Here is a 14,445-nt window from a genome sequence, read left to right on the forward strand (position 1 = left end):
AAATTCGGGAAATATGCTTATTTATTTTCTTGCCAAGTTACATGAGAAGACTTCACAAAGTATGAAACTGGAGCCAAGATACAGTTAGCTTAGCTTAGCATACCACATAGACTGGAAAAGGGGGAAAACAGTTAGTCCTGCCCTGAAGAAGTAAACCAGCACCTCTAAATCTCACTCAGTAATACATTGCATTCACTTGATTAAACAGCAGACAAACTAAAACGTAAAAATGACAAGCAGCGGTTTTACAGGGGACAATTTCCTGTCCCATAGCAATGACTTCCTGGAGTCTTTTGGTCACCGTGAGGTTAAGACCATCAGTGACTGGATTGAGCTTTATAGATACTGATAGTTGGATTTTGTTACCTCTGGACAGAGGCAGGCTAGCTGTTTCCCCCCCGCTTCCAGTGTATATGCTAAGCTATGCTAAACATCTCCTGGCTCAAGCTACATATTTAGCGTTTGAGCGTGGCATCAATCTCCTCATCTCACTCTTTGCAAGAAAGCAAATTTCTCAAAATTTTGAACTATTCCTTTAATTTCATATTATGTGCATGACATAATGCGCATTCCCATATTTTCATATACGTTTTGCCATGTTCCCGTTAAAATCATAACTTTATGCATAGTTCTATGGGAGGGATTCAGATCTAAAACCTGGATGCCACTGTTTTAAGTTTCTCTCTTGTTGGAGCTCCGACTCTGTTATTTTGCTGCTTCAGACATTTGCTGAACGGACCAACAGAAACCATCAGTGTGAGCCTTAGCTCGCCAGCGGTGTGTTATTGATTGTACATGAAGTCACTTGTACGTTCTGTTGCTAAACTAGAAGAAGAGAAACTTGAAGAGTGACCCAGTTTGGTTCATAAATTGCACTCAGCCCATGAATAGAACACACTCTCATATGTATATATATATTATATATATATATATATATATATATATAATTTTAGCAGTATTATTGAGAATCTATAGTGATATTATATCTATTATTTATACTATCAAAACAAGGCATATACATTACTAATCACAATACTGTAAAATCAGCTACCTCTATGAAACAAGGACATCAACATCTCTGAAAGTAGAAAAAGACACACTCACTCTACTGAACTCACAACTGTTCTCACTGCTCACATATACAGTAAAATGGATTTTGCCCTCTTGATGAACAAAGACCTCTATAACGGAATGTAAAAGAGAAACACTGGCCAAGGAAAATGAAGACGTCAGATTTTTTTTTTTCTTCATAAATAAACTCTAGCTACTCAGCTGAGCTCTAAAGAGTTAGTGCTTGAGTTTTATGGCTTTAGTTTTATCTTATTCATTTATCTTGTATACACGTACACGTTATTGTATAATAAACACAGTAAAAGAGACACAGCCGTGAAGGGTTTCAGGTCATTTAAATAGAACTGAAAAATAAAAACTTCCAAGTAAAGAAAGAGAGAAGAAGGGATTCCAAGCCATTTGTGTTCGCTGGAATGGGATTAATAATCATTTGGCCCCTGGAAACGTATTTTATGTAAAGAAATGATCCAACAGATTTCATTCTGGGTCAGTACTGGCACAAATAATGACTCCTACAATCCACCTACAGATCGCAGAGTTATTCAATCTTCTTCTAATTAGTTATTTCAGAAAAACACCGTGCCAAATCTGCTGTTAGAAAATAGTCATTTTATAGACTTGGAGACCCCGGCCCATTCCAAACACTAAAAATTAACATATATATTAAAAAAGAAAAAAAAAAGAAAAAAGGAATAGCAATAAAATTCTGAAATAAGTCAAACATTGGCCTTCAGATAAGTGCAGAAACAAAATGTATGGCAGATAAATGATATCAAATAAAAATTTTGATCACCAGGAATTAGATAGCAAGCATGCGGCTACATTTTCATCCTACATGAACTCACACACAGTACTGGACGACACACTTGCTTAAGAATTTCAGGCGTGGAAAGGTTCTTATTAGTAATAGTACTGTAATATTTGTATGACATTCTCTCCAATGACCCTCATGGAAAATAAATACACATTTGTTTCATTTAGAAAATATACAGTGCATCTTTTTTTTCCCCTTCATTGTGTTATTAAAATGACAAATGACACCCATTTACGTACACGAGATATTTTTGCTTCGTCTCTAAAACATGCTCTTATGTACAGTATTTTGTATAAACATGCAGTATCAACGTGTATGAACTATGTATATAGGCAAAACTACACACCAATGGGTTGCTTGATTGCTTCCATGTTGCCTTTTCTTTAGTGTTGCTTCAACAGAAGAAAAATAGATTGTGTTAGGTGAAAAACAGAAATGTGAACATGGTTTATGTTGGTTATAAAAACGTAAAAAGTTACAATTTCCAACGGAGAGAAACATTCATTAAATTCCCCCCAAAAAAACAAACAAACAAACCAAAAAAAAACTTGTACTGTTTAAAATGTTGACTGTATTTGATTCACATTGACTTTTTCACAGTCAACGGGTAGTTTTTGCTGTTGGTGCTCACACACAGGACTGATTTTAATCAACTAGGCCTGAAACCGGACTCCAAGCACCTGGCTAATGTCAGGATTTAAATTAACAATTAATTTTTCACCAATTTGCTCAAAGGCTGATAAGTTTTGGTCAAACAACAGTTTGGATTTTGTCACAAAGTTCACCCTCACAATCCTCTCTTCAACAGAATATTAATTTACAAATACACTGAACCGATTACAAGTCTCTTTTTTTTATAAGAGGAGTCCATTTATATGAGGAGACCTGTCTGGTGCCACTTGTGCCACAGAAAAATTCAATCTCACAACATTTTTATCACAAAAAAAAAATACACTGATCACAGAACAGAATAATACCCAGTAGTGCAATTAAATTCAACAGTTTGGTAAGCTGTGTATAAAATACACGTGGATCAGTGCCTTCTTCCAGACCATATTCTTGGAATCAAGTGAGAAACGTAAACGTAACAATCCAAACACATACACAAAAAGCTGAGGCAAAACAACAACAACAAAAAAAATGCTAACATAATGCACTCCCTTGCGCTTATTTTTTCAAACCAGCAGTTATTCTTAACATAAACAATTAAAGCTCTGGTTTCTGAGGGTACTTGAATGCAACTTCTGGAGTTAAAGTGCTTGAGGAATAAAAGTGTTTGAAGGTAAATAAAATCAAATACAACTGGATAAATAAAAAGGAGAAAAAAAAGAGATAGAAAAAAAGAGAAGGAAGAAAGAAAGAAAGAAATGAAGAGAACAACACCGCTAACTGGAAGGCGTCCCTGGTAGTTGAAAATTGCTTATTTTGTTACTTGGAAGGCTTGTCTCCTTTATGACTGTAAGACGGTTATAGGGATTCCTTTGAAGTAAAACCCTTGTGTCAAGTCCGTGACTAATGGCAGTAGCACTGAACAAGTGAGATACAGAATCTGAGGCGTTGGGAGGGGAGGTGGTAGACTGCAGGCAGTAATCGACACCTTGTAAATATCATGTCATTGGTGGTTGAAATCAGTCTCTGTTGTACCCGCTCTGATATTTCCTTGCTTTTTGTTGTTCATATGACAGATGCGGCCTTTTTGCACAGTCAAAAATACACAAATACACCCCCATTTTTTTTTTTCACTGAAAATCCATCATTCCCTCCCTCTCGACTGACATACCATTTCGTGGATAAACTAACACTAGTCGCGAGCCTTACATCACTGAAAAAACACGTGGTCAAGCTTTTGAATCCGACATTTCTTCCTCATCAAGTGGAGTATTTGAATAATAACAACCCGTTTAGAAAAAAAGGCATGGAGTTTCAGTTTCCTCTCAGTTTTCCTGAGACGAAGGGTGGAAGGTTAACTAATCAAAACGGCAGTGTGTTTGTGGGTAACTGGATATGTTGCCTATCCCTACTTGCTACCCAACTCTAGGAATGTACTTCAAACTAACAGAATCATCTAGTATGATAACTGGCAGGTGTGGAACATGGTGCACAATACACCTAAGGAATGGACCTGCTTGTGTTATTTCTCTATCTTATGGCAGTATAAAGCATTTTATTATTAAGCACTATTCTAAGCAATCTGTGTCACTAAAGGGAAGGGGTGAGAAGTACAACATGAGTGAATGTATGTTTTATCCCCTCTATCACCAGATTCCCATATAGCACTCTTACTGTTCTTCATAGTCTACTCTGTATTCTTATTAATGGAACCACAACCCCAATACAAAAATAGATCTAAAGGAAATCAACGGAGTCTCTGTCCATCCTGTAACTTGTCTTCTTTTTTCAATGACATGATTTAATATAACATGATGCTCTTTTTTTTTTTTAAACTATATTTCCCATCATGTCGAATGGTATCTATGGATCTTTTTGAAAGGTGGCAGTGGGAGAGGAAGGGGGTGGAGGGAGTGGATGCACAGTCGGGGTGTTCTTCTGGAATATACACTGATATGTGGGACCTGATGGGAAATGCATGGGTAGGTAGGTGCAGGTGGGGGCGATGTGTTCTGGCGGGAGTTTACTTCTTGGCAGTCAGGGCTGCGAGGGAGGCATCCACCTCCTCCTCTGGCTGCAGTGGATGCCACTGGGCGATGGGACGACGGGGGTTGGCCAGCATGTCGGACCAGTGTTTCAGCCCGGCCCCTGTGGCCTTGCTTCCCACCCAGATCTTTCCAATGGCATCGTTCTTGCCAATCTTGTCATAATCCAGCACTGTGATCACAGCTTGGATTTTCTGGGAGAATCAGGGGGGAGGGGGAGGAGCATTACAGCAAGGTTCAGAATATCATAATTATTACATGGATGTCAGGAATGGAAAGTGACTCATTTGTGACTCAGAGCAGACAGACACAGTTAGCGACAAGCTGCTGAACATCCCAAGGGAACATCCCAAAAGAATGATAATGTTGCTTTGTAACTTACTGGCTGTTCAAATAAGCAACGGTTTGCCATAGTTCACCATAACAACTGATGCTATGGCAATGATGTGATCACAACTTGTTTCACCAGTTCATTAGGTACACCTAGCTGAAAAATAATGCTGTTTAATACAACAATGCTGCAAAAATCTCCTACCTTCATGAAGGTTATAATGTTCAGCTTTTATTGAAACTTAAAGAGGTGTTGATTCGGATATGGAGGATGTAGTTTGTGGTGCCACATGACCTACTTGGTTATTCTTTTGTCTTTCATGCACATATAGCAATTCACGGATGTGCGTCTGCCTGAGATTGCTTGGTAGGGCACATTGATATTGAAATATTTACATATTTTCCTTTTCACAGTATTTAGTAATGATTATTTATGCTGGGATACAGTACTTCTTTAACACCAGTTATCTCTTCAGAACAGTACTTCTACATGTTAAGTTTATTCTGGTGCGTTTTCCAGCCCTGACACATCTTCAAGGATTTTAACCAATGATTCCGTGTCCTTACCTGCATTTGCTCAAGAGGAATCTCAAAGCTGAAGGACTCATTGTAGTATGGATTCAAAGTGTTCTTCTTCACTGTCGTTTTCTTCTTCTTCAGCCTCTTGCCATTCTGCAGCAGGTTAATTTTCACATAGGGATCTGAAAACAGAAAGAAGACAAAAAATCATGATGAGATGACCTGGACATGCATGTTTGGGTTGCAGTGCTGTAATGCACCAACAGATGGGGCCAATGCTGGAGCAAGGGGGAGCGAGAGTTGCTGCATGGTGAGTACTGCAGCGTCAGCACGTGAGCAGAGCAGGACCAGCCTAATGGCTGTGCTCACAGGCACGCTCTTTCATACACTGCAGTCCCACTGCGAGCATCCAAATGTCACCTTAAGCTGTCCAAACTACCTATTTTTGCCAAACTGTGAACACTGAAATAGTGGCGATTATACAGCACCTGACAGTCCACCCACGTCCATTTTCTTCAGGTTCTTAGCCTCCAGGATACAGATGGTGAGTTTTCCAGCAGTGGGGACGTAACGCAGGGAGATGCAAATGTCACCCAGCTTCTCTGGCTGTGAGGATGAGGGAAGGAGAGAGAGAGTTAAAGGAGGTCTGACGCAGAACTCTGATGTATAATACACAGATACACAAACTGTCCCCCATGAGTAAAATTTTAAATCTACACAGTCAATATCAATATTTCCCTGGTGCCACTTACTTTTATAATAGCAGCAGAAATGATCTTTTAAATACATCTAGTCGTTCTTGCAACAGTTAATAAAATATCAGAGACTGCAAGCAAAGTCATCTGTGGAGTATTTCTTTTTAAGGTGGCCCTGGGGAAGCAGCAGTTGCATTGATTAAAATCTGTTGTTCATATTCTGTTGCAGCATCATGATGAAAGCCCCAAATTACAGGCTACAGTGCAGCTGGTTAGAAAACAAAAGTGTGTCCTTCAAGCTCACTGGTAAACAGACAAAGTTTGGTTATTCCTCATGGTTATTTTTGTACTACGTCATCAGCTGAGTAAGCTGTTTTAGTTGCTTTTTACGGAAGAAAGTGTTTTTTGATGAAAGACTGATTAAATGTATTCCATTACATTCTATTAAACTGTCTCAACCAATATTAGTAACTCATATTTTCACTCTACCTTCTGGTGTGGCTGTTTGGAACCACTACTGTCGGGCGGCCCTTACCTCTTCTTGATCTGCACTGTCCAGGTCTCTCCACTCCTCAATTGGCTTAGCCAGGTCAAGGGTGTTCATGGGTATTTTAATCTCTCCAATGACATCATGTTTGGAGAAGCGATCAAAGTCATAGACGGACATTACCAGAGTCTTCCCTCCCATCTCTTGGAATGGAATCTGTAAGTCAGTGATCAAACGCGTTTAAGTCATTTGTTTTTTTTGGTCAAATCATCAAGCACAATTCACATGTTTCTAACAGTATATAAGAAAATATGTACAAAAATTCAGCTAGATCAGAACAATAAATCAATATGGGTTGTGACTTTGACCTGGAGCTTAAAATGGCCAGACTTAATAACGTGCTGCTTCAGCAGAACTGGCGTGACTTTGATAAGGTAAAGCTGTTTGAACTGTTTTTTTTTTTTTTATGGAGCTGTGTCAGCAAGAAAGGTGAACCAGAGGTGGCCCTCTCCTTTAATTTGATTCTTTCTCTACTACATTCTCCGTGTCAGACACCCTCAGTATGTGTGCTGTTTTTTATCATCGTTGGCCAGGATTGTTCGTGAGAAAGAAATCGGAATCTAAGCATCGGCTAAGCTCTAAAAGAAAGTGATAAAAAAGAAGTGGAGCTGTTGACCTTTTACAAGACCTGTCTACCCATCAAACAGAGAGAGAGACGTCCATGTAGTTTTAATAAGTAATAAGTAAAGGGTGACCGTGAGGTGTTTCAGCATACCTTGAAGGTGAAGGTCTCATTGAAGACAGGATTGAGCGTTTTCTTGTGAACCTTTGTGTCAAACTTCTTCTTCTTGTCAGGGAGGACGAAGACCTTGACGTAAGGGTCAGAGGTGCCACCGCTGTCCATGGAGAGGAGGTCAGCTGCTTGCAGGATTCCCACAGTCAGCTAGGAAGAGGGGAGGGAGGAGGGTTGATGTGTGAGATTAAAAGTTAGTATACAGCAGACCCTTCCCAAGCTCACACCAAATACTAAATCCTTCACAATGTCGCTGATCCCATTTTTTATTTTTGGGTAATCAACACAGAAACACCAGGCCAGAGGAAATGTCACACAAAGGACACATTCATTTTGACAAGAATGTAAAATTAACTACTAAAGTTCTTGCCTTGTTCTCCTGGAAGTCGTAATCAATGGAGTACTGCAGCTTCCCGAGCTTTTCTTTCTCCTTCACTTCTTCCTCTTTCTCGTCCCCAGTCAGTCCAGGTTCAACATCATCCTCTTCATCGTCATCATCCTGTTGTTTCTGCAAAGACAGAAGGGAGGCAGGTGGTAGAAGAAGGAGTGAGAGGCCGGCTCTGAGATGGCAGATGTGCTGAACACCAGACCTCGGGCATCAGCAGTCGGGTTAGTCACAGCACCTACCTGCCACTTACCCCCGCTCACCCCGGTGTTACTAGTGCAATCTGTTCATCGATGACCACGGTTGCAACCTGACTTGATTTCACTATTTCTTGGGTGACACCATTTGCTGTTTTTTTTTTTCATGAGCATTACAGGTATGTTAAAATCTGCTAATATCAGAGGCAGGGGATTTTCTTCTGGACTACATATTGTTGTAGAAATGCAATTTTAATATGTGTAATTGTGCAAAGAGTGGAGTGAGAGACAAAGAGAAAGAGTGAGAAAAAGAGAGAAACAACAGAAAAAAACAGTCAATATACAGGAGGTGGACAGAAAAAACTGGAACACCTTACATTAAAATGCAATCTAACACAATAGCTGTAAAAAAAAAAATTCTAGGAGTTCTTTTTTTCAATAATAAAAATGCTGCTTATCAAGCCTTTATTACTGTGAATAGATTTTCAAATTAATATGACTCACTTGTGTGGCTGCCATTAATTGGGACATTACAAGGTGTGGACAAAATAACAGGAACATGGCGGCAAAATGGGAAACTTTGAGGGAATTCAAGGTTACAAAGGCAGCTACACAAATCCACAATCCACAAAATATTACTCACACCAAATGAGCCATATTAAGTTGTCCACACAGTCTCAAACATCGTGACGGCGTATCCCACACAGAGGAAAGCTGCATCAGCAAAGATGAGCTGAGGTCACAAGTAAACAGGCTGAAGGATATTATGGGATATCTTTGTTTGTTTTTTTTTTAAAGCACCACAAAGCTAAGTCTTTTTGACACAAAAGTGAACACTTAAAGCTTTTCATAAACTGAGTATTTATTGCAGAGCTATAGCATTACATTGCACTATAGTGACAGGTGTTCTTGTTATTTTGTCCACCCCGTGTAAAATATATTTCCAGTACAAGCTGTCACAGGAAGCAGAGCGTCCTCGCTGAAGGACGGAGCTATTGATCAAACCACTGACTCAGTGATTCCTGACACTTTTCTTGAAAAGCTCTCAAACTTGCTAAAATCGGCAGGAAAATATCCTCCGATAACACACGCTGGGCCAACTGACAGTGTAAGCTGTTTGACAAACAGGTTTACTTCAACCCAGACAATAGTGCTGCTTGTCACTTATCTCCTCCTGATGTACCAAAGACTCATTATTGTGTTTACGTTGGTACTGATGATAGGATTTAGCTGCTATTATTGTACTCTGGCCTGATTACTGTAAATGAATTGCAGAAAGATATCACAATTTAATCCAAACAACTTTCCCAGCTGATACTCTACAGTGCATCACTGTGACTCTTAAAATTATATTCTAACAAAATTTGGCTGTTTACTGACAGCTAACTGCTCCTGAGATAATCGGGGCGGGGTGAGGAAGATAAATCAAGTCCTCTTTTATCATCCATCTTGCCTTCACATCACATCCAGTGACTCCTCAGTCTTTCATCTCTTTAGAGGCGGTCTTAACTAATCGAGTGAGGGCAGTTTGCTCTGATATAAATATTAAAGTAACCTTTCATTTCGGATACTGTATGAAGCTGGATAGCGTCTCAGTATGGCCTACTTTCCTATGGCTGTCTTCTTGAAAAAACACTGATGTCTTCGTAAGACTGGAGGGTCCAGCTACTCACTGATGAGCTGGAAGAGGAACAGGGCACACACACAGATAATACACACACACACACTACACACCATACTGTGCTGTCCACCCCCCATACACGCGCACACGCACACACACACACGCACACACGCACACACATACACACATACACACATACACACAGACATTTGCTTACATGCAGGCTCTCATGCATGCTTAAAAACTCTCTCTCTCTCACGCACACATTCTCACACAGTACTCCTTATATGTGGCATTCTCTATCTTTATGGTGGTAAATGCTTTTCATTCAAGCATGCCAGGCCACACAATGCAGTTTCCACGTTTCTTTCTGATGGCAAATGTAAATGAATTACCTTATTACCTTTCTGAAGGTAAAAGTTATGCTTTGATGTTTTTTTTTTTTTTTTTAAACCTCTATGATAAAATTTTGTCAGGCCCCAAAATTTCTGAGTGAAATGTACGCATCCATGGAGGGATCATGCTACATTGAGAATTTCCAGTTGTTCTCAAACTTCCAGTGGGGGGTTCAGAGATAAAGACATGGTATGTCTGAATGAATGCCCTTTGGTCAACTCCATGAGGTGAATTGCAAGCTCAGCACTGAGGTTTTATTAAATGAAATAAGCGTTAACGGTCAGTTGACTGTAGCTTTAACTTTGAATCGACTGAAATCAGGCCTCTGGAGTTGACTGCAAATGTCGGCAAACGTTCTGGCCCACCATTTCTCCTCAGTGAGACCCAAGTGCTTCAGGGAGAGAGGGGGCATCAATGACTGTCACCTAGTATGTCAGCAGCATGGGTCATCCAGGAAAGTTACTCTCAAGTCAAGTTGTGGCCATTCAATGGTACCTACTGCAAGGGCATATGCTGGTCTTTGTCAAGCGATACAAACAGCTTTAACTGTTGTGGAACTCGGAGCGTGTTTGCACAGTTGGGGCGACAGCGTGGGAATTTCACACCCCAAGTCATTGTATATCTGGAGAGGAATGATTTGTGAGATATCAGCTTTTGGTTGTGTTGCACAAGTCGAGGCCTGTCATGGTGGAAACATGCTCAAAGCTCCCAGTTAGGCAAAGTTTCAGCTATTATTTGACAAATATCCAGCTTACCCCTTGCACATGCATGTTAGTGATCTCTAGTGAGTTGCTGAGTGCACTCGTCATTCAAAGGCTCAACCATAGGATGAGTTTCATGTTCATTTCAAACCATAGACACTTAAACAGGTCTTTGTTCTGTTGTTTTTGCCAAAAAATTGCAATCTCTGGATAATCAAGACATAGCAGTTGGTGCGGCATGTCAGTTCAGTGGATTTTGCGAAGCAGCTTAATCGCTCCCATAGATTCCTCAAGCACCCGCAGCACCTAAGCTTGCAAAAAACTAAGGAAGCCATAGCACTCATTGTCATCATCACTGCAATCCAATCCCTCCAAGCCCAGCCCACCCCCATCACCGCTCACCCCCCCTGCCCTGGGCTGCGCTTACACAGAGCGGCCAGAGAGGGCTGCCGCGTGCCATCAGACCTACCGTAGGCAGAGAAGTCCACCACAGTCAAGATACACGGAGCACACATAAGACACAAAGCAGGAAGGAGGAGAGCAGAGACAAAGGAAGAAATTGAACTCACAGCAGACACCAAAGAAGGGTAATCACAGCAAATGCAGTCAGCTACACTGTAGGGAGCGAGGAAAATGACAGATGGAGAGGCCTCCTCTTTAACACAATCGTATCTTGTGCAGCGGGGCCGTTAGGTTTTAAAATAATTCCAGTTTTAGATATAATTTAGTGTACTTTGTCAAATCATCAATCATATGTGTGAAAAAATAATAATTATAGGGCCAAAACAACACCATTGTGCTAAGTACTAATTTTCATAATTACTCTTTAATGACTGTATGAAACAAACAATGGTTGGACTGAATAGATAAGAGTCCTGTCATTTTCCACTCAAACCCCAAAGCACAAGTGAGAGAAAGAGCAACAATAACATTCATGACAAATACATTAAATAACCAAAAAAAAAAAAAAAAAAAACAGAAGAAGAAAAGAGAGAAATGAAAAATCATGGTGGGCAAAGAATGTAATTAACACCTGTGGAGAATACACTTGACTGGGTTAGAAAGTCATCAAAAAGTTAAACAGTCTGCGCCAGTGATCTGTTATCTCACACATTTCAAAATTCATTTCCTTAATGTCACTTGACTAAAATGTATAACATGAGGACTATTGGTCCAATTTACAGCTTGCTGTTACTGAGTAAAACCTATTGCTACAAGCATGTTATCTTTCTATTCTGGTACAAAGCTGTAATGTAAGTCCCACAGCTGTTACATAATAGGCTCATATACAGGTTAAAGTTGGCCTTGATGCGTAAAACAGCGTAGGTGTAAATTCCCTCGGCCGTGACACGACCTCCTGCGGTGACACATACCTCTCCGCCTTTCAGGTTCTTCATTCCCATGTCACCCTTCCCCTTCTTGCCCTTCTTGTTCTTCTTCTTCTTGCAACAGCATTTCTTGATGATGCAGAAGCAGCATGTTAGAATGAGTAAAGCAGCGACCACGGCAATGGCAATGATGGCCCACGATGGCACTGAGGAGAATATACAGACCAATGTATAGATGGCACGTCACATCCAGAAAGAGAAGAAGCAAATAGTCTGACATTTGACCAACCAATCATTTAGCCTATTCCATGTCATGTCTCGGGCCAAATATATTTAGTAAGAGGTGTTAGGTTAGCAATTAGATTTGGTGAAAATTAGATTTCGCTGCCATTAGAAAGGGCAGCCAGTGATCAATACTGAATGAAGACATTATGAGGCTGCCGATGCCTGCAGCAAAAGAGAAAATCTAATTCCCAAATCATTGCTAAGAGTCACATTGATACGAGCTGGTTGATCGGAAGAGATCTGGGTTTTGTCTGGGCACTCACGTGGGATCTTGTCGATTTCATTCAGGAACTTGTTTTTGATCTCGTCAAAGGCATCATTCTTGTTGACTGGTTCGGTGGAGTTGTCAGCGGAGACTAACGCGACAGGGGCTGGAGTCACAGTCAAGGCACTGGCCCCTGTTGGCTTAGCAGCAACCATGGGAGTTGTCTGGTGCTTGAACAAGTTAAACTTCGTCATTTAGGCTGCACGCACAGTCCCTGAAACACAGCATGAAAACACTGTCTGATAAATGTGCACTTATCCAGCCATCTGAGACTTCTTCTCCACCTGCACATTATTGTGTGCCACCACACTGTCACAGGTGGATATTCACAGTAACTCATTAAAGGGTTGAGTCATCCAGCCAATTTTAATGTTGTCGGAGACATTTGAAAAAGGAAAAATGACACACAGGCCACAACACTTCATGGATAAATGTGGTAACACACAAGACTGACGTTTATAATAATGCATTAAGTTACCAAAAATCAGTCAAAAGAGGAAATTATTCATGGTGTATTCTCAAAATCCTACCGGTTCTGGTTTGTTAAACCCAACTGCCTAAATGGAGGGATAAGTTTTTGGTGCAGCATGGGCTAATAGAGTTGTTTTAAGCCTGACCTCTAAATCAAACACCAAGCAAAAATCAATAAATAATGAAAAAAGCTCAAAAGGTGGCTGTAGCTTAGGTGGTAGAGAGGGACAGCTGTTAGAAGATTGCTGGTTTGATCCCAGGCTCCTTCTGTTCACATGTCCAAATGTCATTAAGCAAATCACTGAGCCCCAAATTGCTCTTTGACGGTGTGTATTCACGAGAAATAAATGGATGTCACTCTGGACAAAAGCGTCTGCCAAATAAATGCAATGTAATGTAACTTGGGGGCACCAGCGTAACATATGGGTCACATTGGACAGGAAACAAATTAGTACATATATTTCCTGCATCTGCTGATACTGCTGAGAGAGTATGTCTTCACAAGGTCCACGCCTGAGCCACTAACGTTTTCTTCGACATCTGCCACAAGAGCAAACACAGTCAGACAAACAAACTGAAACTGACTTTTCAAGATTTGTCACTGATGTGCCTTGAGTCCCTTTAATTCAAGCGCTGATGATCCATGATTCCATCCACAATGTTTGCTGTGACAGTGACACCCAAAAACTTTATCCAAATAATATAATAATTTATATTTAAAATGATTTCTTGACTGTGCAAACACAGTCCATGAATATTTCACCTGGTTTCTGTTTGTTGAATAATTACAGCATGACTAAAAGAGTATATTGTGTAATATTCCCTCATCAAAATCATGTTCAAAATGAAATAATTTCTCTCTTTCTCCACCAACTTACATGTATCTGTGTAGAAAAAAGAGAGACCTAATAGAGACAACTGGAAGCACTTTGCTTGAAAAAAAAAGTAAAATATCCTTTAAAGCTTCTGATGAGTGTGAGTCACTCCAAAGGACACATACTGTTGCAAAAGATTACCAGAAGTGATTGTAATATGCTGAAAGGCAGTCAGTGAAGCTCAGGCAGTTCTCTAACATCTTTCCCTTTGTCTTTAAAGGTTGCAGCAATATGAGTTATTATCATTTTAAAATCATGAAATATTGATTGATATGGATGTACGGCTGCAACGATGAGTCGATGAATTGATTAGCTGATCAGTTGAAAAATAGACTGCAACTACTTTGATAATCATTTCACCCAAAGCAAACATGCCAACACTTTGCTGGTTCCAGCTTCTCGGCCATGACCAATGGGTGTTTTTCCACAGAAAGTGCAAAACAACTGTGACAAAGTTTCTGAAACTTATGATAAAGCTCTTTTTTATGACTCAGCCAAGGCCTGTACCCTTTTGCTTTGTGACATTCAATCCATTTCCACCGAGGAGGTGCAAAGGAC

At 40.2% G+C, this 14,445-nt stretch overlaps 1 protein-coding gene across 2 annotated transcripts in view; it reads right to left on the reverse strand.

The window, feature by feature from the left end:
- Positions 1–910: 910 nt before the first annotated feature.
- The window catches only part of LOC121195225 (synaptotagmin-2-like), a 53,202-nt gene continuing 39,667 nt past the window's right edge, over positions 911–14,445 (reverse strand). For both annotated transcript variants that reach the window (XM_041058552.1, XM_041058561.1), the window contains 8 exons: positions 12,540–12,755; positions 12,037–12,197; positions 7,734–7,871; positions 7,346–7,513; positions 6,619–6,786; positions 5,877–5,994; positions 5,437–5,570; positions 911–4,733 (listed from right to left, as the gene is read on the reverse strand). In XM_041058552.1, the coding sequence (XP_040914486.1) occupies positions 4,518–4,733; positions 5,437–5,570; positions 5,877–5,994; positions 6,619–6,786; positions 7,346–7,513; positions 7,734–7,871; positions 12,037–12,197; positions 12,540–12,735 (1,299 nt within the window). In that variant the 5' untranslated portion in view covers positions 12,736–12,755 and the 3' untranslated portion in view covers positions 911–4,517. The remainder of the gene's footprint in view (positions 4,734–5,436; positions 5,571–5,876; positions 5,995–6,618; positions 6,787–7,345; positions 7,514–7,733; positions 7,872–12,036; positions 12,198–12,539; positions 12,756–14,445) is intronic.

The sequence above is a fragment of the Toxotes jaculatrix genome, chromosome 2, assembly GCF_017976425.1.
Source record: "Toxotes jaculatrix isolate fToxJac2 chromosome 2, fToxJac2.pri, whole genome shotgun sequence".
Taxonomy (NCBI): domain Eukaryota; kingdom Metazoa; phylum Chordata; class Actinopteri; family Toxotidae; genus Toxotes; species Toxotes jaculatrix.